Genomic DNA, 23,317 nt, shown 5'->3' with positions numbered 1-23,317 from the left:
ACAAGGAGGGTCCGTATAAAGCTATGTAAATAATGCAGTGACACTCCATTCTTTCTTCCAGCTTGTAAAATTGGATACTACAAGGCTTTGTCGACAGATCCAAGCTGCTCGAAATGTCCACCACATAGCTCTTCTACTCAGGAAGCTTCCACACACTGCACTTGTGAAAGGGGTTACTTCAGAGCTGAAAACGATCCTTTGTCTATGCCTTGTACAAGTGAGTCTAATTTTTATTTTACATTTTCTCTCAATTTTCTGTTTGTTGAAGTGTACCTGGGTCATTCACTTCACATATAATTCTAACAGCGAAGCAATCTTCATGTAATAAATGTGCCACCATGCATTATACATCTTTAAAAAACGATTGAACAGTTGTACTTTAATGGAACGTGAATCTGAGAATTTTCATCTTTTGACAACAAAACAGAATGCTGGCATATTACATTAAATTGTGCAGCTAAAATGGATAGAGAGTAATGATCACCTAGTGATTAGTTTAAAACAAATTACCAACAGTCAATATTTAAGTGTTACTCGAATAATAGTAGTAAAAGAGGAAAACTGTACTGTGTTTAATCTTGCAAATTAAAGAAAGAGATAAGTGGAGTAATCAACTACTGAGCAATAGTGGTTAAAGGCGCTTTCAGGAAATTGGGAAAGAGCAATGAAGAGTTAGGAGTTCAAGGTCACAGTAGGGGACAATTCATTGACCAGTTAATAAAGTTGCATATTGTACGGTGATGCCTTTTGAAAGATCACCCTATTGAGATCCCTGTCGTGCTCATGACTAAAGTATAAATCAAAAAGGAGATGGGGAAGACATCAAAAGGCCATAGCTGGAATAGTCAAAGATAGATGCTGAGATATAAGTCAATGATGATGAGTTCAGCCAAGAAGGAGACACTGGCAGCTAAGTCTCTATCATGTACTTGTTAGTAATAATGTATAAATGACTGGAGCTTCTGTTCCCTCAAATGGAATTGTTAGCTATTGGAAATTTCAAGAATACTGACAAGAGAAATTGTGTGATTGTCATCCAAGGTGGAGATACTAACCTGGACCCTAGAAACTGAACTTCAATGCCAAATATCTCCTGTAGAAATAATTATTTGGTATAGGTGACAACCATTCTCTGGTTCATTTCTCAGGCAATGCCATGACCAATTAGTCAACTTGCCTTGTTAAAATGTAAACAAAACTTGGTACTTCATTGTCAATCATCATTAACTGGTACATTAATCTGTACAAATCTGAGTTCACTTATTTATACTGTATGACAGGGTAAGCATCATTTTCCTTTTTAGATATTTTATACAAATTGGCTTAATGAGTGCAAGATGAAAACTACGACAAAATGTATCTTTTTTTATACGCAAAATTTCCTGTATCAATGGAATTGTATTTTTAAAAGTAAAATGGCTTGATTTAACTGAAAATTGTTTGTTTGTGACTTTAGGAAATATAAAATCTTAATTTCTTGATTAAGTAACTGGTGTTTTGCAATACATCAAACTACTTCTTTACTCTCACTGGACAGGTACACATTAAAAAAAATGAACATGGTTTGTGTAGTAGTTAAATCTAAATGCTGATTAATTTTAATAAAATGAAATGTTAATACGGTTATCATAGTAGAATGGAATGATATCAATCTACCAAATAGTTTGGAAATGTGTTGGCAGTACTGAATAATAGACTGTAGAATATAATTCTGTGTTTTAATCACATTTTCAACTGAATGCAGAAAAGCCATCGCATTTGCTGATGCAGTGTTAATCTGAATGATTCTTTACAACGTTCAAAATTTGAACTGTTCCATACCCTGACATTCACAAACATAACTTTCTTAGCAGGTGACTCTTCTATAAATTTCTTGGATTTTTCAATAATGGATTTGTAGTCCGGGAACTCTTACACAAAAATTGTATTTTTTTTAAAAAATGAACTATGTTTCCATGACTTCTCAGCCTTAATGTTCATAAAAAGGAACCTACGAGTATCTACAAAATGCAATTTACAGCTAATGTTGGTACAAAATCAATTTGTGTAAATGTCCATACATCAGTATTGCTCCAACTGAAATGAGAAGAATCTGTATGTTAATCAAGGATCCATTTTCAAAAGGAGTTTTTCTCTAATTTTGTATCATGAGGGGTATAGACAGGGTGGATAGCAAAAAGCTTTTTCTCAGAGTGGGGGACTCAATTACTAGGGGTCATGAGTTCAAAGTGAGAGGAGGAAAGTTTGAAGGAGATATGCATGGAAAGTTCTTTACACAGAGGGTGGTGGGGGCCTGGAACGCGTTGCCAGCAAAGGTGGTAGACGCAGACACATTAGCGTCTTTTAAGATATATTGGGACAGGTACATGGATGGGCAGGGAGGAAATGGACACAGACCGTTAGAAAATAGATGACAGGTTAGACAGAGGATCTTGATTGGCACAGGCTTGGAGGGCCGAAGGGCCTGTTCCTGTGCTGTAGGTTTCTTTGTTTCTTTGTTTAGTCCAAAATGAAGTTTTTTTTTAAAAAGGGCATTGTCGCTGAGTTACTTATTATAGTACTAGGAACTTAGTTCTCTCCACTTTGCTGTTTATTTTACTGGTAAGTCTGGAAAGAAAATAGTGACAAACAATTGAACTGAGGTCAGTGTAAATCAATAGGAACAAATGTAATAGGAAGTGCTGTGGTAATATAGTGATCGTGTCCCTCTCTCAGCGAGGACATTTGGGTTCAACTCTCACCTGCTCTTGGAGTGTGTAATAGCATCTCCGAACAAGCTGATTGGGAGAAAAGAATGCAAGTGTAAGAGGTAGGTGCAATCTCCATAGGAAGAAAACATGGAGTACAGAGATTTGAATGAGACCAAGTTTATAGAGATTAGAAGTTGGAAAGCTAGCTAGAAGACCATTGGAAAAATAGAATCTGGAGCTGGCAAATAGACAATTGTGGATAATAAAAAGGATGGACAATATTATTGAGCTGGAATTAGTTTGTCCTTATGATGGAGAAATTTGGCTTGGAGCTCAGTTCAGAGTTAAAACCTACAGGGACCCTTGTGAAGTGCTGATTAGATGCTATAAAGACTCTATTTCATTGATTTCAAGCTTTTTCTTTTGTAATTTTACCTCCTAATTTTATTAAATATGAAATTTTGTTTTCCTAAAAGATAATTTCCAAATGCTGCCTGTTTATAGGAAGTTTATTGTTTGTGATCTTACTTCTGCCCTTTGCACTCTTGACACTAGGTTGTTTCCTATTCCAAATTCCATCATTGCTGACCTTTCACTCAGTCTGTGCCATTTGGAACTCACTTCTGCAGCCCTGTGTAATAACTTCCCCATGAGACCATTCAAAATTGTGACATTTATGGCAAAATGGCCAAAAACCTTGTTCCAAGTGACGTTTGGAGTTGCTAATGGGCTGCAAGACATTATGCACAAAATATTTGTCAACAGAGGCTTCAAAAGAAATACATTATTCTTTTCCATTGGAATGTAGCATTAAATGTAAATCTGTTTCTCATGTTGAATGATAAACAGTGCTATGCCCAGGAAACATTTGCTAACAGGTAGTGTAATCTGAGCGCCACTATTTGAATAAACTGGCCTCCAGCAAACGAAACACTTTCCATATCTGTTGAAAGAAATCTATTAGTGCTGGTGATATGTAGATGTGTCAAGAAAGATCAAGAAAAAGTATTCCTTCAAGGGCAATAAAGTAACCTATTTCTCTTGTTTACGATCACTCATTTTCACAGATGTGCCTTTCTGCTATCACGAGTTGACAAGATTTATCGGTTGCTTGGGCTAGCCATACCAGCCCATTGTAGAGTACTTTTAGGATGTTGTTTGAATGTGGTGGAAGTAGGGTTTCTGAAGTCTTTCATTAAACACCTTTCAAAATTAAACTCTAATACTCAGCATTTCAAGACCCAGTTTTAAAACATATAGTTTTTTTCTTAAATTGATATTTTTTTTTCTTCTCTATACAATATAATTCCAATCTTCGAGCCCAGGAAACTCTTTCTCCACCATGTTTGTTGAATGGAGAAAGATGATGGATAGATCAAATGTGAATGAGTAGGATGTGCATAACATTATTATTTTCTTCCTTTTTAAGACCACCTCCTCCATAAAATCTTTCACAGATATCATTTTTTTCCATTACCTTACCACGGTCAATAACTCAGATAAGTTACTAATCCAAAACAAACCAAGGAGCTATCTCTCACACACAAAACTAGGCAATTGAAATGATGGTAGATGATTTGATCATGTATCCATTTACAGACCTGTCAGAACCCTGTCTTCACTGACTGTCCATATTCACATCCCGTCGCAACTCATGCTGTTACTTGGTCTAAGCCAGGAGCATCAAGTCCAGTTGCAGTTGCCTCCCACTACTTAAGCTGCATACAGCTAACTTGAGACTGGTCAGACTTCTTAAATAACCAGGGGCCGAATCTTAAGGGCAATTTAATATGTGCAACTCAGGTGTTGCTTTTCCAACAGTGAATTCACTGTACATAGAGATGTACAAAATCTTTGAAGTTGTAAAGGCGCTATAGAAATGCAGGTTCTTTGTGATAACCATCAGGCAACCATGTGAAGTCTTATTTTTACAGACTGTTATACTACATCAAGTTTGGATTGATTCCTGGTAGATGTTATCTTTGCAAACAGTATCCCTGTTCATTCAGTGTAAACCAGGAGACTATAATCAACTACTTTTACAGCACTGCTTAAAGCATTCGGTTTAGTTCACATCAACACATTTTAATGTAGCCATTAATCCATTTAAAGTAAACGTGAAGCATTAACCAGTGTAATTAAAAATTGTGCGTACAAGGAAACAAACCCACAAGTTAGCAGTTGCAGGCCTGCAATAAGTGATTTTTATCTGTTTATTATCCTGTAACAAGTTATGGCAGTACCATGGCAAGATACTTGCATGTTAAACCATTCCCTTCTAAAATCATTACATTTTAATTGTCTTTGATTTCTTCCCACGATGCGGATCAACTCCAGCGGTAAGTACATACGAATACCACTGAACTTAACTTTTTAAACCCAGTTCCTAGTAAGCCCAGAACCAGGTGCAAAAGAAGAAGGCTTGCGTGCATACAGTGCATGTTACCCATATTTATTTTCTGCAGAGAAAAGAATTATAAGGTTCTATCTGAAAGGAAATATTTTCATAGTGAGGATAGTACGTGTAAATTGAAACAAAATGTAATTGTAGCACAGTGCAACGATAACTCCACATCAGCAGATATACGCTGAGAAAACAATTCCCTCACTGAGGCTTTTATATCTTTTACATATTGCATTAACTACACTTCATATCCAAATAAATATTCAGCAGTAACTGCATAGTCTCATTTCCAAAACGTTCCTGTCAGCTAATTAGGTTTAATTATGGCATTCCTGAGTTATTTGGACCTTAGCAAATAACCTGGAAAGACAGGTTAGAAATGTCAATATGATCATTTTGCTTAATATTCAAACACTCATTGTACAAGAACAGTAAAAAGAGAATTTAATTGACATTTATAATTTAATTGTGTTAATAATTGTAACTGTGCAAAGCGCACAGCTGGATTAGTAGGTAAATGGCTGACTCTTCGCCACAGTCTGCAGTATTATGCAGCCTTCCCTTTTGCTGAGCTTCATGCTTCCACTTTGTTGTGTGACCATGTCTCTCTTCTTTAGTGCACTGCTCCTCAACTCTTGCAGACAGCTGCTTCCCAGTTTTACGCCTCACTGGTTCCCTGTTTAGACACTGTTGTGCCCTGTCCCACATAATAATTATTGACTTTTGCTTCCAAAAAGCTCTTATTCAGTGTGGGACATTTTCCCACGTGAACACGGAGCATTCTGTTGTGATGCAGTTTGAAAAGTCCAGTCCACAAAATGAACTTAGAATAAACTACAAATATTTCCACTCCATTTTTAAACTACATGTTTATTCTTTGTTATTTTTCTAAGGTGCAATCCTTGCTCTTGAGTATTGAGTGTAATTTTATTGTTTACAGCGCAGAACACAATGGAAAAGTTTACCAAGTGCTGCCAATTGCTCTATCTGGACAGGGACTGATTTTCAGGAATTTATGCTGTGCTTATTTGTACAGTATATTGAGAAGATCCTCAAAACAGTGAAAGTTAATTTTGACAGAGTTCAGTAAAACTGCACTGCAGAACATCACCAGTAGTGCTAATGTTACTGAAAAGATTATATTCAATATCTGTTCACATTTCTTGCCAGCTTTCTGTTTTTACTTGCTTTTTGCCCATGGCTATTGCATAGAGTTTAGAAATCCAAGATAACCAGGTTAGTATGACTGAACTGGAAGGAAGTACGACAACCAAGATGATTAAAAATAAGCTTTATATATATGTTTAAAAATATTCGACAGTGATTCATTGTCAACAAATGCCCTTAAGATGTCTTCAAAAAGTATAAGTGAGTTGAATATTGTATCAATTCTTTCAAACCGAATAATGTTGTCATTCACTGGATTTCTCCACTCTAACCAGGACCACCCTCTGCTCCACTGAATCTGATTTCCAACATCAATGAAACGTCTGTGATCCTGGAGTGGAGTCCTCCCCAGAACAATGGAGGCAGGCACGACATTACCTACAATGTTATCTGTAAGAAATGCAGCAATGACCTCAGCCACTGTCATCCTTGCGGGAGTGGGATTCATTTTGTCCCCCAGCAGACTGGCTTGAAGAATTCCAAGGTCTCCATCACTGATCTTCAGGCTCACACCAATTACACCTTCGAAGTTTTTGCAGTCAATGGAGTAACAAATTCAAATCCTGGCCATGACCAATCTGCCTTAGTCACTGTCACAACCAACCAGGCAGGTAAGTGTGAAAGTACATAACTTTCACAATTGCTGCTGTATTATTTGAGATTTTAACCTTTTTTGCTTTTAAGAAGTATCAGCAGAAGTATTTTCACTGTGTCTGAGGTCACATTAGAAACATTCAAAACTTAGGTAATGTTCTTTGTGAAATTTTTGTATTCATGAAGTGGACGGCTTTTGGCTCAGTACTGAGAAAGAGTGCATCCCTAGTCGGTTACTCACTGAGCAACATCAGGCATTCACTGGCCAGGTGTTCCATTGTCAGATGCACATTAATATCCTTCATGCACTGTTCCATCAGTATGTCAGTTTCAACCTCAGAGCAACACCAATTTGATATTGATCCAAATGTCCAGTTGTATAACTGGCATGAGATTACCAGTCAGGACAATTTTGCACTGTTAAACATATTCACAGTTTACAAACTCATTCTACATTGTCCAATAACAAATAAAGATATTTATTGAGCCACATTTGAACCCAAACCCAGAAGGCAAAGGGCAATGTGAAAAGCCACCAGGCACTCAGTTTAACCGCATTCTTACAAGTGATTTATTTGGAATCGACAGGATAATCCTTGACCCATACATTCAGTAAAGAACCATGACCTCATAATATTGAGTCTTAATGGCGTGGCCAATGATTTGAATTATCAACCAGTGATAGTGTTACAGATTCAAGCATAAAAATAAGTAGAGGCTCCTAAGGCAGGGAGCATCAACATGAAGTTCTCTTTCTGCTTAAATGAACCATACTTGAAACCCACAATTATAGATTAAACTGTTGGGTTTTTTTTCCAAGCCTATCTTGAACAAGGACCAAAACTATGAAGACATCTATCTGCTTATTTGTGAAACACTTCAATGATTTTCTGTCCTGCATTTATAAATTCAAAGCAATGCAGTTACTTTAAGTACTAACTTCAAGCATGTCCTGGGAGTCCTCCATGCTTTTCATGCAAACTCAGTGATGTAAATATCAATTTTTTATTGATGGTATACTGTCTAGACTGCTCCAGTTACTTGATGTGGTTTACCTTATAGAGAATACCGCCAACAATTATGGTTTAAAACAGATTGTTTGGAGAAACAACTATGCAGAAACAGAATGGTATCTTTTTAAAAAAAAACACACCAAGATAGTACTTTTGTGGTAGAGAAATCAATTAGTCAAAAGTTGGATCTTCCTGAAAGGCTGTAATATGCTGAGGTATTACTTCAGTGAAACGAGCATAACTCTGCAACAAGCTGGCCATCTATCATTACTGGCAGTGAGGTGAAGACTGTTTTAATTGTTGGCCTCAGTACAGAGTTGAGTGAAAATCAACTGATTAGGATTAGGAGAGGAAAAATTTTAACCATAGCAGTAATGTACAAAACCTGGAACATCAAACCTACTAGAATACTGTAATGTGGATTGAATATTTAACAAGAATTTATTGTGCTTATTGCAGAATGTGCTTTCCATTGTTACTGGATCAAATGTCATGCAGAAACTTGATAGTGTTGACTTAGTTTTATACCTGCTCACTATAACTATTAAAGGAGGTAACATGATGAAATTTGAAGTATATGCAGACATGTGTCAAGCCATTGATCAATATGGGTTCCAATGTATTTACCCTTGTAAGCAAGCATACTAAGTTCCCATGTGTAGTGTTTCAAGGCCTCTGCAGGAAAATGGGGAATGATTTTGTTATGTTTTTACGACGCTTTGATGAATGTGTTGACAGGAAACTGTCTCAACAGTCTTCGCAGAGTTTGACAGTTGCAAGAGTCCGAGGATTTTTCGGTCAAACTGACCTAAAACTGAATGAGGCTCCAGCATGGCTTTCAACAGCTAACTTCGGAGCCAGCCAGTGATGTATCCTCAAATAGAAATAGGAAGAAACATGAACTGTTTTTATAATGTTCATTTCTTTTAGGTCAGATTCTGAGAGATAAAACGCTGTGAGCCTGCATCTTCATGCTTGTGACAGAACATAGTTTTGCATTGTACATCCCAAAACTGGCTCAAAGATTCTAATCTCAAGAGATCCAAACTGAACAAATGACAGCAAAAGTAGTGACCATATTTGGAAGAATAATGTAGTCGTGTAATTTTTTACATGAACTTTTTTTTCCACACTGAGAATGGTGTTACAATAATTTGAGTGTTGAGGCACTGCATAGCATGGAGTAGTACATTTGTTTTCATGGTCTAATTTTGAAAAAAATATTAATCTTGTATATGCTATGCATTATATACTGTAGATTTTCCCTTCCTCTATTTTCTAAAGTATGAAAATTTAAGGTATACTTGAAAAAGTTAATAAATCTCATTGTCATCACCATCAAAACTGCTGAATATCCAAATTCCAATCATCAATGTTAACTGGTGGATGTGAGTTTGCTCGCTGAGCTGGAAAGTTAGTTTTCAGACGTTTCGTCACCATTCTAGGTAACATCATCAGTGAGCCTCCGGTGAAGCGCTGGTGTTATGTCCTGCTTTCTATTTATCTGTTTAGGACATAACACCAGCGCTTCACCGGAGGCTCACTGATGATGTTACCTAGAATGGTGATGAAACGTCTGAAAACTAACCTTCCAGCTCAGTGAGCAAACTGTCATCCAGAAACTCAACCTGAGCTACAAATCTTCTCAAAACTCGCTAATGTTAACTGGTTTTAACTAATTGGATTATTGCGATTATATGGGATTGAATGTCCTCAGCACTATCCCTTGTGAAGCTAAGGAAGTGCAGCTCACAAATCTTCGTATCCTTTGGATGAAATCTTTATTGTAGGCAGCAAACATGTAGACATGAAGCTGTTTAAACTTCATGTATATCAAATCTGGAGCATAAGTGGTATACCATTGTGCAAATTAAGAGTAGGCATCCTTGAGGAAGCAGTTGCACAATGCTTGGACTTTAGAATACATGCAGAAACTGGCATGAAGTATGGACCATTTTGGATTGTTGTGGATCTCATTTTAGCAAATTGCGAATAGAGCTGTGAGGGGACAATTGCACTGTTGCGGGTGGGGAGCAAGTTTCATGGGGTTTTGTAGAAGGCAATGGCAATAACATTTTGTTTCACTGGCTGCCTCTAAACAGGACCCTGAGTGTAAATAGGAGAGTGATCTCGACCAATGGAAACACAGCTGACATCTACTATCACAGTAACTGAATGTGCAGTGTTCTGTATTTACCCTTGTAAGAAAGCATACAAAGTTCTCACATGTAGTGTTTCAAGGCCTTTGCAGGAAAATGGGGAATGATTTTGTTATGTTTTTATGACGCTTTGATAAATGTATTGACAGGAAACTGTCTCAACAGTCTTCGCAGAGTTTGACAGTTGCAAGTGCTTTTGAACACTAAAAGAATGCTACAAGTGTCGCTCTCCTCTAGTAAAATTTGTCTTATGGTAAATATTTGATCTTTCTTCGCTCCACTGGCTCATGTCAAAGCATTCTTTTGAATCATTCTAAATTTGAAATGTTTTGCAAAATTGATTTTGCAGATGCACATAATTCATTCTGTTTTGTGCAGAGTCTGTGCTAATGTGATGCTGATTGTGCCAGCATGTACAGCAATTAAGTTGCTGACAGTGTCCTTGAATTCATCGGAGATCCATCCACTGGTGTATGAATTCAAGGCATTTTTGTATTACTGATTGAATCCCAACTGATTGAACCTTCATATAGTACTTCCACTTTCATGTAAGCAATCTGGAGAATGGTCCCTTGGACAAAAAAGTCTATGAAATTGGACTTGAGATCTGGTTGATCATACAACTTAGAACATATTTGGGATTTATTCACAGTAGAGCTAGATTTTGATAGACAAGGCCATCGAGGTTTATATTGGAGAAGGAAAGGGGTCTGCGTAGGAAAGTGGATTTGAGACTACGACCAGATCAGCCATGATCTTAGTTGAAAGGCAGAACAGGCTTGAAAGCATGCACAGACTATTTTGCTATGTTCCTATATCTTATGAAGAAATAGAAGCAGCTGTACCAATTAATGAAAGAATGCACTTTAAGATATTATGCCTTTGATGTCATAGAATTAACTCTGGATGGAGTAAAACAGAACCAGCACTTTTTAAAGCATTGTGTCATTGAGTCATGGAATCAGATCCGCAAATTTGCCTAGTTTGGTAGGAGGCTACAAGCCTCAAGAGATGTAAGGGTCACAAAAATGTTTGAAATTACAGAATAAACATTCTATGCACATGCAAGTGCTTTTGAACACTGAAAGAATGCTACAAGTGTCACTCCCTCCTCTAGTAAAATTTGTCTTGCGGTAAATATTTGATCTTTCTTTGCTCCACTGCCTCACGTCTACAACATTCTTTTGAATCATTATAAATTTGAAATGTTTTGCAAAATTGATTTTGCAGAGGCACGTAAACAATAATTACAATAACAGGGATAAACTGGACATTTTGGTAGTTTTAAATGAGTTAACGTTAAAATTTATTTCGTGCAGCTAAAATTAGCATTCATGTTTCCTGCATTGAATTCTTTGAAATACTATCTTCCAAATAACCGATAGAGAAGTTTTAATAAACTTTATAACAATATTATCGTAAAGGGATACCAAGCAGATCCATAAAGTGGGTATAGTGAAAAGGCCATTTTCAATCCAAAAAATGTATTCATATCAAACAACTTTAGATGCAACGGTTGGATGCGGTTTTTAAACTGTACCATGAAATGCATTTACTTTATACTGGGCGGTATGGTGGCTCAATGGTTAGCACTGCAGTCTCACAGCGCCAGGGACCCGGGTTTGATTCCAGCCTTGGGTGACCGTCTGTATGGAGTTTGCACATTCTCCCCGCGTCTGTGTGGGTTTCCTCCGGGTGCTCCAGTTTCCTCCCACAGCCCAAAGATGTGCAGGCTAGGTGGATTGGCCATGCTAAATTGCCCGTAGTGTTCAGGTGTGTGTGGGTTATAGGGGGGTGGGCCTGGGTGGGATGCTTCAAGGGGCAGCGTGGACTTGTTGGGCCGAAGGGCCTGTTTCCACACTGTAGGGAATCTAATATCTAATATCTAATATATGCCATTTATTTCATTTTGCTATAGAAGGGATATAAAATTCTTTTGACACAAAATAAGGAACAAAAAATTCAATTTGGTGTTTACATATGCTTTATAAACATACTTAATTATAATCTTGAAAATTTGCAGGATGATGATAGATTGCAAGAGAAGACTTAGCAGTATTTAAATATGCATTGTCAAATGTTAGATGAGGTAAAGATTTGAATTAGATAAGACATTCCTTTGCATTTTAGCATTGACAAAGTTGTGAAACTGATATACCTGCACAATGTTTTACTGCATGTTTACGTTACTAGTGTATTGATAGCAAACAAACCGTGTAATTGGACATTGCTCCATTTGCCAGAGAACCATCCCTCTAACAGCAGCAGGCACACCTTTTTTTTAAGCTTCCCTTTAAACACTGGCACCACATTATAGAAGTCAGGGAAATCATTTTGCTTTTCTTGGTCTGCAAGTAACTTGTCCAGCCATCACTTTTGGGAATAGCTATAGTCAAACCTGCAATTAGACATATGCATTGCAATTGCTGATTCATCTATTATATCATTGTCATATCAACTTTGAGGGGCAGGGATGGGGGTAACTCTGAAAAGAGTGTGATACTTCTGCAGTATATTTCTGTGTTTTAAACCAGGTTACAATTTGCTAGAAGCAGATTCAATAGCGATTTACAACAGGGAAATAGAAAAGAAAACTTACAAGGCTATGACAAATAAACATTGGAATGCAAATGATTAGGTAGCTCTGTCTAACAGTTGGCATAGCCACAGTGAGCTTAATGACTGCCTTCTGTGCAGTATGGCTGTGTGATTCAATAATTTGTGTGGGGAGAGAGTGGCAAGAGTTAGGGAGGGAATTAACTACATGAATGTAGTTCCAGGCACAAGCTAGGAGTGTGATGTTATACTCTCTCCACTTTCTTTCGGGTGCAGCTCCGACAAGAAGCTTGATCCCATTCAGGACTAATCATCCCATACCATTGGTACCCAAACTGCAGACTTCGACATTTGTTCCCTACTCCATCAATGCACAATTTGAGCAAAGTGTACCATCCACAGTCTGCATTACAGCAATTCATCAAGGTCCTTCCAAATCTGTAACTTCCACCCGTAGAAGCAAAGGGACAGCAGATAGCAGGTTTACCTCCAAGACAGTCACTATCCTGACTTTAAACCATATTCTGCCATTCTTTCTTCCCCCTGCACTGTCACTGGGTCAGAATCCTGGAAGGCCCTTCCTAACAGGCCTATGGGTGTCCTTGCATCCCAGAATTTAGTGGTATAAGAAGGCAGCATGCCACCACCTCCTTCAGGACAATTAATGATGGACAATAAGTGCTGGTCTAGCCAGTGATGCCCATGTCTCATGAATAAGTAGATAGAAGTTCCTAACTTGAGTGTTCAGGATTATTAAGAATGAAATTGGATGCAGGTGAATGTGCAAAGCATGTGGAATTGCTCTTGACCTTGTACAGACCTACCATTATCCAGTTGCAATGACTTCAATCTGACTGAATTGGATAGGTAGTATAATGGTTATTAGTTGATTAAATTGTTCCTAATAAAAGCCAATTAGAGAACATAGATTCTCAGTTTATATTGCTGCAAAAACAGGAACCTAGCTTTCTGGTCACAGGATGCTACAAAAACATAAGTATCTATCTGTTAAGACTCTAGAAAGTGTGTCCATATAGTAGTAAATAAATTATGCAAGTTTTGCTCAGCTGCTCAATGGACTGTTTTCAATCTGATGACTAGAATGAGGGATAGGCTATAAATCATCACTTCTAATTCCCAACTTGCTAAATTTGGAGGAAGAACAAGAATCTCCTTTACAGTTAGTGAGGGGAATCAAAAAGACTGGTTGTAAGAACCACTATCTCTTCTGTAATAAGAATGAGACCTAAGAACAGGGGAGGCAAGGGCCTAGTGGTATTATCACTAGACTTTTAACCCAGAAACTCAGATAATGTTCTTGGGAACTCCGGTTCAAATCCTGTCATGGCAAATGAATCTGGAATTATGGGTCTAATGATGACCATGAAACCATTGTCAAATGTGGGGGGGAAAATACCCATCTGGTTCACTAATGTCCTGTAGAGAAGAAAACTATCATCCTTACCTGATCTGGCACCAGACCCATAGCAGCGTGGTTGACTCTTAACTGCCCTTTGGGCAATTAGGGATGGGCAATAAATGGCAGCCTGGCCAGAGACAACCACATTCTATGAGTGAATAAAAAATGGGTTTCTGGGAGTCTTGCTGAACAAAGAGGCCTTGGAGTGCAGATTCATAGTTCCTTGAAAGTAGAATCACATGTAGGCAGGATAGTGGAGAAGATGTTTGGTATGTTTGCATTTATTGGTCAGTACATTGAGAATAGGAATTGGAGGTCATGTTGCAGCTGTATGGGACACTGGTTAGGCCGCTTTTGGAATACTGTGTACGATTCTTGTCACCCTGCTATAGGATGTTGTGAAACTAGAAAGACTACAGAAAAGATTTAGAAGGATGTTGCCAGGGTTGTAGTGTTTGAGCTTATAGGGAGAGGCTGAATAGGTGGGGCTGTTTTCCCTGGAGTGTTGGAGGTCGAGGGGTCATAGTATAGAATTTTATGAAGTCATGAGGGGCATGCGGTGAATAGCCAAGGTCTTTCCTCCAGGGTAATGAAGTCCAAAACTGGAGGGCGGGCATAGGTTTAAGGTGAAAGGGGAAATATTTAAAAGGGACCTAAAGGAGCAAATTTTTCATGCAGAGGTGGTGCATGAATGGAATGAGCTGCCAGAGGAGATGATGGAGGTGAGTACAATTACAATACTTAAAAGGCATTTGGGTGGGCATATGAATGGGAAGGTTTTACAAGGATATGGGCCAAATGCTGGCAAATGGGATTGGATTAATTTAGGGCATCTGGTCAGCGTGGATGAGTTGGACCACGGGATCTGTTTCCATGCTGTACAGCAATAGCTATATGACGGCAGTGGGAGAGAATGGGATTAAAAAACTAAAATTGGGACAAAGCTTTAAATAAAACAGAACTGTGAAATCTTATGACATTCTATACCTGCAAACACATGTGACAAATTTATACTTCAGGCTATTAAACCAAATGTGAAATTTATAATTTTTCTATAGGGGTGCACGTGTTAGTTATTAAAATCCCACAAGAATCTTACACCAATGCCCAATTTATCGGGGGGAAGCTAGATAGTGACTAATACATGACAAATTGAGTCTGAAGAACATCAAAGCTGATTGTAATCACTGCCCATGTAAGAACTCCTTTCTCGCATATACCACTGGATAGGTAGCAGAATCACAGCAGAAAATTCTATTTTTTTTAAAAAAGCAGAGAAACATCGAAGGCAACTAAACATCCTTACCAGTAATCCTGTAAAGATTTCAAATTGTGCTCAAACCTGCTCCTTTACACAGCAGCATTATATCACATATTATCACATTTACTCACTGCAGAATTGAGGTACATTTCACACTGGATTTTTAAATACAAATTGGGTTAAATTGTAAAAACATTATTAACAAACTCAGCTAATATTCATAAAAATCAAAAGAACTGCAGATGCTATAAATCAGGCACAAGAACAAAGTTGCTGGAAAAGCTCAGCAGGTCTGTCAGCATCTGTGAAGGATAAAACAGAGTTAACGTTCCAGGGCCAGTGACCCTTCCTCAGAATGGAAGGGTCACCGGATCCATTTTAGAAGAAAAAAACTCTTTAAAACCTATCAGTGCCCAAAATTTAAGTTTACTTGCTTGATGCCTAATTTTGCTCATTAATACATCTTTGTGAAGAACTTTTGAAAATCTTTCTACACTAATAACATGGTACAAATGCAAAAAGCTGTTGCAGTGTTGGCAAGAACTCAGCATCACAAAACCAGCCCAGCTCGTCCCCACCTCCCTAACCTGTTCTTCCTCTCACCTATCTCCTCCTCCCACCTCAAGCCGCACCTCCATTTCCCACCTACCAACCTCATCCCGCCCCCTTGACCTGTCCCTCCTCCCCGGACTGACCTATCCCCTCTCCACCTATCTTCTCCTCTATCCGTCTTCAGTCCGCCTCCCCCTCTCTCCCTATTTATTTCAGAACCCTCTCCCCATCCCCCTCTCTGATGAAGGGTCTAGGCCCGAAACGTCAGCTTTTGTGCTCCTGAGATGCGGCATGGCCTGCTGTGCTCATCCAGCTACACACTTTGTTATCTATAGCTGACAACTCAGTCAACTTTAAAATAGGAAATATTTTAAACAAAATCCCCTCCCAGTTTTGTTTGATTATTAGCAATGAACATTGCTTGGAGAATCAGAACATCTCTGAAACAAATTCTTCTCTAATGTTACATGCTGAATGTAATTAATAATCTTTTGAATTCACCAGTATTTCTTCCTGTGAACAGATCAAGTCAGGTTGGAGCCAGACAATTAGCTCACAGTCAAATTTATCTCACCATACTCTTGTTCCAAATATCTTTGATTTCTTGGTGCATAATGGAAATTTTATTGCTCATAAAAGGCTTTGTGCCATTTGATTGCAAACAGAACAGATGGTGAGATAGTTTCAGGCAAAGACTAACCACATTTCTCAAAGTACATAGGCATCATTAAAGAGCGGGTTACTGAGTTACAAGCTCAATTTCTTTTTCTTTCGTTGTGCGAAAATGTTTTTGTGTCCAAATGCACACAATTGTAACCATTGTACAGCATTTATTTATATCACATGGTTGCTAACAGCATAACAAGTAAGGGCTGAATTACAAATTTAACATGCTGCGCATGTATGCTAAATTATGATCTAGTCCTTTATAGATGAAATTTACGCTGAACTCAGAACTTGATTAAATTCTCAAACTTTCACCTTTATTTAATCAGAGGCCACTTTTCACAAAAATTACACTTTCTATTTTAATTTTCAAAACTTTTTTTTAGGCAGTAAACAACCTATGCTAAGCAAACACGGAAGAATAAAAGCTCATATGTTTGTGCACTAAGTGCACTCCTTGATGTTCTTAAGAACGTGGCGTGGCTGGATTGTTGATTTTGTGTGGACTGATTTTTGCATTGGACACTTTGTTGGGGAAATAGTATTAGCAAACTGCTAAAACAGGATTTTCAGCCTTTTTTTTGCTTCATTGGCTTTGTTGGCTCTATTCCAAAACAGATCTGGCCTTGAATTAGTATTCCTCAGGGAGACATTCCTGATTTTACGATTACTATCCTACATTGGCCAAGTAATTATACCTGATGTAGATAGTGCGGCAGTGCAGAATGGCTGCTTTGCTCATTTCCTGAGAGTGAATGACAGTAAAGACGTTTGCTCTCTGCTCTTGTGGCAATAAAGACATGTTTCCTAGACCCTGTGAAAGGTTTAAGGCAATGAGAAATCAATGATAATCTCTGTATTCGAATAAATCTGTCATTTTAGATTTTTCTTTGCAAACCACAGTTAAGTTCTTAGAAACTGTTATTTTGTCTAAAGAGCACAGATTATTCATACCAGCCGAGTGCTGAAATAGGTACTGATGCTTTGTTGATAAAAGTTTAACCAGAATTATTTGGACTCCCTGTGGATGACAGTTATTAGCATACCCAATCCATTTAAAATACAAAACAAAAAGCTTTCCTGTTTGGATTGGCTTATACATTTGAGGTGTGCATGCAGAAACCCAGGTAACAGCGTAGCTTCAAAGGTTAACCTGGTAGACTTGTTTTCACAAGCAGTATTTCTGACCCGATGTGTCCTTTAGCAACCACTTGACCCTGCATACAACAAATAGGAAAACAGGTTAACCAAACAACCATTAGGCATTCCACATTTAAAAGATTAAGGAGGTTTAGCCTAATCAGTCCCCATCTGCAGATTTTGGGATGTTTACCTCAAAAGAGCAAGAAAAATGTTCGGGGTAACTAGAAGCCCCCATCAGATTTCCTGATACAGTACTACAACAACAACATGTATTTCTGTAATGGTTTAAACGTAGCAAAAACATCTAAGGTATTTAGTTTCAGATATCACAGAATTATTATTATTATTATTGTTAATTTGAGAATTAGAACCAGGCCCAGGTTTTCCTTTTTACGTGATTGAATTGGTAGCTGAAATGAACACTCATTTCAATAGTTTCCAAAATTATTTTATATCTTTATCATTACTTAGACTAATATTCCAAGCCTGGATATTTGGTAGTGCTTTCTAGAAGTATAAATTTGGATTTTAAAGCCGTCTGCCGGTGTGTTCTTTCTGCATAATATATGATTGATGGCTCAAACATTACTTTTCTGTCCAGTCCTGACGCAGTCACCATAATACAGTGTCTGTCCAAAAGCAGTACTTCACCCACTATTATAAAAGATATAGTGGACAACTGAGCTCGTTAATAAGATAAATGGTCTGCATATTGTTGCCCTGCTGTAAAACAGTTGATGTGGACGTAGGCAGATGTGCAAAAGTGTTAAGGCCTTTATTTTTAAACAACTTTGATAAAAAGATGGGAAAGAAAGAGAAAACATCATGTTCCCCACACTGAGCCTCCCAAACTGGAATCCAAAATCCAGACCCGCTATCCCTCCCCCATCTAAAACACCCTGACCTACCTCTGTGTAGTAGCCATTGGCTTCCTTGTTCTAGTGACTCCCTGCTATCACAGCAGTGCCAGCTGCTGAGTTTTGGGACAACGAGAGATGGCACATCCAGATGGCAGGACTTCCTCCCTCTGATAGATGAAAGTCCACCCTCTGTTCACTGAGACCGCTCGTAGCATGCCGTTGCTTTGAGATTGACTTTTTAAAAAAAAGGCAATTGGGTCAAGTCAGCTGGTTCGCAGCCAACTTTTCTCCACGTGTAAAACTTGACTCATGTGCAGTATATATAGTACGCTTAAATTCATTTAAGTTATTCAAAAATTCATCACTAGTTCTATTTTGCCCTTTTTAACCCATTGCAACAAATACAAAGAATATTCCAGCAATTCAGTAGATGCATGTACACCTGAAGCTTTTAGGAACATTTGATGAAGAGTCTAGGCCTGAGACATCAGCTTTTGTGCTTCTAAGATGCTACTTGGCCTGCTGTGTTCATCCAGCTTCACACTTTGTTATCTAGGAACATTTGACTTAACTGGTTTCCTCTTTTTAAAAAAATGCTGATTCTTCTCCAAAGGCTTGATTGATAAATAATTTGTCAGAATTGGCTCAGTAGTGGCACTCTTGCCTGAGTCAGATGGATTTTAGTTCAAGTTCCACTTTAGAGACTTGAACACATGATCTAGGCTGATACTTTAGTTTTGTGCTGTACTGTTGGAGGGCTCAACATCCAAACTAAATTTGAAACCAAGGTCTCGTACACCTTCTCAGCTGAGTATGAACGTGCCTGGTCACTGCACAGAAAAAAAGCAAAGGTGTTCCCTCACTGTACTTGCCTGTACATTTCCTTTAAATTGCACCAGTGATGGGTCATTTTGGCCACTGCATTTCATGTTAGAACAATAACAATGCATCTAAAATATGGCATTGTCTGCAGTTTGCAGACTACCTGGAAAAAAGTCTTCCCATCTCCAAGAGTGACTTTTGCTTCCCGGTTTAAATGGAACAGTTGTTTCCCACATTTACTGACACAGTCTTAAACTGATGGATTAAGAATCACATTCTGGTGGCTCTTTAACGTTGTTGGTTCCTTAGACTTGAGCAATGTATGAAGAACAATGCATTTACCATCAGCTAAACTCATTAAAAAGAATAAAGTGTCTTTCTGTTATGACATGCAAAAGACAAGTAAAAATTAAGTTTTTCATAAATGATGATTTATTTGCTGGACATTTTAATAATCATGAAATTAGGAAAGCGGGGTAGCACGGTGGCTCAATGGGTAGCACTGTTGGCTCACAGCACCAGGGACCCACGTTCAGTTCCGCCCTGTGTTTGGAATTTGCACGTTCTTATGTCTGCGTGGGTTTCCACTGGGTGCTCCGGTTCCCTCCCACAATCAACAGGTAAGGTGGATTTGCCATGCTAAATTGCCAATAGTGTTCACAGATGTGTAGGCTCAGTGATTAACGATGAGAAATGCAGGGTTACAGGAATAGATTTGGGTGGGCTGCTCTTTGGCGGGTCGGTGTGGACTCGATGAGCTGAATGGCCTGCTTCCACACTCTAGAGATTCCTTGACAAAAGCAGCAGCATAATTTGGAATGGTTCTAATAGTGTTTAGAAATAGCCTTAGGTTTACTTCCATACTTAGTGATCAAAAATGTCAGTCACTTTTGGAGCTCTGCCCTGTGTTGTAGATAGACAATATGTAACAGAATCACAGAAATTTACATAAGATACAGAAGACATTACTAAGGAACACCAGTTAAGCAACATGAAAATTGCTAAAACCAGCTGTTTCTAGCCTTGTGATGTTCAATCACAGTAAAATCCCAAATTGTTATATACTTTCCAGTGTCCCCAGAGGTTCTCAAATTCATTTTTTTGCTGATTTGTTTTGACGTGATTGATTTGAGAACACAAATGGCAGTGCTTAATTGTTAAAGATAGCCATAACATATTCGAAGTACAGATGACATATTTCGACCAAATCTATTTACTGGAACACAGCAGCAGTTCCAGCAAAATGATCGATGGGTTGTATTCCTTGACTGAAAGGTGCGGCAATAGATTAACTCCTTACCACTTGGTTTGTAGTCTGTTCAATTCAACAAATTGCAATTCCATTTAGAAACTGAAACATGTAATGAATTTGTGATCTGACTTTAAGCAACATTTTTTCCAATGCTTCACTATTTGATTTTATTTTTCTCAGCTCGGTTAGCAAAAAAAAAAGCACTGTCATGGTTAAGTAATGAGAGACAGCCAAACAAATATTGAAAATGCAGCGGTTCTTTAAAAACGTGTCACCTGCACATTGCTTTCCAGCAGAGTGCTTTGTTTTGATATTTAGTCAAATCAAAGCTGACTCAAGGAAACGTATAGAGTAAGGTGCCATGTTTCCCTTGGCAGTCCATAAGTCTCCATTACCAGATTTTAAGAAAATACCTTATATTTAATGGAGAGAATTGGCAGAAACAAATCAACAGTACTTTGCTTAGTAGAGTACATTTTAATACAGGGGTGCGAACGCCACCTGAAGATTAATGTCTGAAATTGAAAATAATGTCAATTCTACATTTCCATTTTGCAAGTAAACTGTATGCTTCCTCGGTCATTGTTACAGTAAAGTTAACTTGCGCTCCAATTCTGTATTTCCAGCTAAATGGAATAACATTGTTTTTGCAAACTTCCATGAATCTAATGTTGGCTCTTGAAATTTTCCTTCACTATGCATAACCTGTAGTTTCAGTTAAAATATTGTTGACGTGAATTACCTAAACTGCATTTAAAGTGAAGTGTTAACTGCTGTTTAAATCTACAGAATTATAAGATGAGTCCACTTGGAATAACACAAACCTGTCCAGCTTTACTTGTTCTAAGACTCAACAATTTAGGTTTTTTATAAAATTGATGCTGGACAGACTGCCCCAAAATTCAGGGATTATCCATTACTTTCTCCCATGTTAGGAGTAGGTTTTCTGGAATTCAACATCTAGAACTATACAACTGATCATTTGTGAGATCTGCCATGTTCCCATAAAGTCTGGTTACCAACTATCCATTGTCATTAGTGGTTTTACTACTGCAAATGAAACTATCTTTCACCATAAAATGAAGACAAAGTGATCTAAGTGTGTCCCAGAATTTAAGTGAATTATTATACATTTGGCTGTATTTGTTCACAGGCAATAAGGAGCCAGTTTTTGCAACTGTTTCTATGTTATTTTGGGTTCTTTAGTGGATCAGTTGTTTTACTTCTGTACATTGGTCTCTTAGGCAACGTCAACTGGTTCTGATTCTTTTGAAAACCTTGAGAATTAGAGAACAGAACATGTCACACAGAACAAAGCTATTCTCCACTACTGGAAATGCTAGTTTCCAGCTCAGGAGGGCAGCAATGAAACTGTTGAGGGTGTGGAATAGCAGGGCATTGAGGAAGTGAATGTAGTCAAAGAGTTTGCTCACATCTGGGCAGAGTGGAAGAGCATTGGATACAACAAAATGAACATTCCAAGCTGTGCTGCATTTTAATAAAATGTAACACAAGAAAGGGATATTCCAGCCAGCAGCTAATTGTCATATATCGTCAACTGAGATTTTACTTCAGACAGCTAATCTCAGAGCATGCAAGAGATTGGAGGTAAACCAGAAGAGGAAAGAATTCCATTTTTGCTATAACCAGATGAAAATACAGATTTCGGTGCCTCAGGCTTTCACTTTTGATTGAAGTGTGAGAATTTGGGTACTATACCATGATTAAATTGGCCCTCTTTGGCGTAGAGGTAGCGTTCCTACTCCTGGACTGGGAGGCCTGAGTTTAAGTCCCACCTGCTGCAGAAGTGTACCACAAGCATCTCTGAATGGGTTGATTAGAAAAACTGGTTAATTTCTTTGGGGCGGCACGGTGGCTCAGTGGTTAGCACTGCAGCCTCACAGCGCCAGGGACCCGGGTTCGATTCCAGCCTCAGGCGACTGTCTGTGTGGAATTTGCACATTCTCCCTGTGTCTGTGTGGGTTTCCTTCGGGTGCTCCGGTTTCCTCCCACAGTCCAAAGATGTGCAGGCTAGGTGGATCGGCCATGCTAAATTACCCGTAGTGTTCAGGGGTGTGTGGGTTATGGGGGGATGGGTCTGGGTGGGATGCTTCAAGTGGTGGTGTGGACTTGTTGGGCTGAAGGGCCTGTTTCCACACTGTAGGGAAGCTAATCTAATCTAAATGGCTAATTTTCAGCAGTGAAATTCAAACATGAAGTCATCATACTCAAGCCTGATCCCTAACAGTTCCAGCACATGCCATGTGCTAATGAGCAAGATTTGGGAACGGAAATTGATTTTCCTTTCTTTTAAGCAGAATATTTCTGTTGTTGTTTTATACTGGAGGTAAATATTTGCTTGAAAGCTATCCACCAAAGTACATGGAGGTACTTCTCAACTTGAAAATGTATAAGTACATTGATAATGGTACTTAAAAGCTAGAAAATATTGTCTCCAAAACACAGCAAAAGTTACAGATTTTTATTACTATCTGTAATGTGAATTCTGTTGATTAACAATTGCTTGGTTGGACTATTTTTTTTCACCACTGTGCTTTTGATAAGACTATGCCAAGAATATTTGGTTTAGGAAGCTCTAACAATTGTTCTCTGTTTACTTCAGTCTGAAAGTAGATGAACTCTGTTCATGTTAGAGAAATTGAATTCGATGCCAGCATGCTTTTGACGAAAGACACCATGGCTCTTAGACTAATATTGTTGATCCTGATCAATCTCTGTTCATCATCAATACACCTAG

At 38.3% G+C, this 23,317-nt stretch overlaps 1 protein-coding gene across 3 annotated transcripts in view; it reads left to right on the top strand.

Moving 5' to 3' along the window:
- epha4l (eph receptor A4, like) overlaps positions 1 to 23,317 on the top strand; it is a 102,561-nt gene that overhangs the window by 44,309 nt on the left and 34,935 nt on the right. For 2 of the 3 annotated variants that reach the window (XM_048542045.2, XM_048542046.2), the window contains exons 4-5: positions 62 to 217; positions 6,537 to 6,872. In XM_048542045.2, coding sequence (XP_048398002.1) covers positions 62 to 217; positions 6,537 to 6,872 — 492 coding nt within the window. The remainder of the gene's footprint in view (positions 1 to 61; positions 218 to 6,536; positions 6,873 to 23,317) is intronic. The other variant, XM_059651041.1, reaches the window with a different exon arrangement.

The sequence above is a fragment of the Stegostoma tigrinum genome, chromosome 14, assembly GCF_030684315.1.
Source record: "Stegostoma tigrinum isolate sSteTig4 chromosome 14, sSteTig4.hap1, whole genome shotgun sequence".
NCBI lineage: Eukaryota > Metazoa > Chordata > Chondrichthyes > Orectolobiformes > Stegostomatidae > Stegostoma > Stegostoma tigrinum.
The sequence above is the reverse complement of the archived record's forward strand: the minus strand, read 5'-3'. Positions and strand labels throughout refer to the sequence as shown.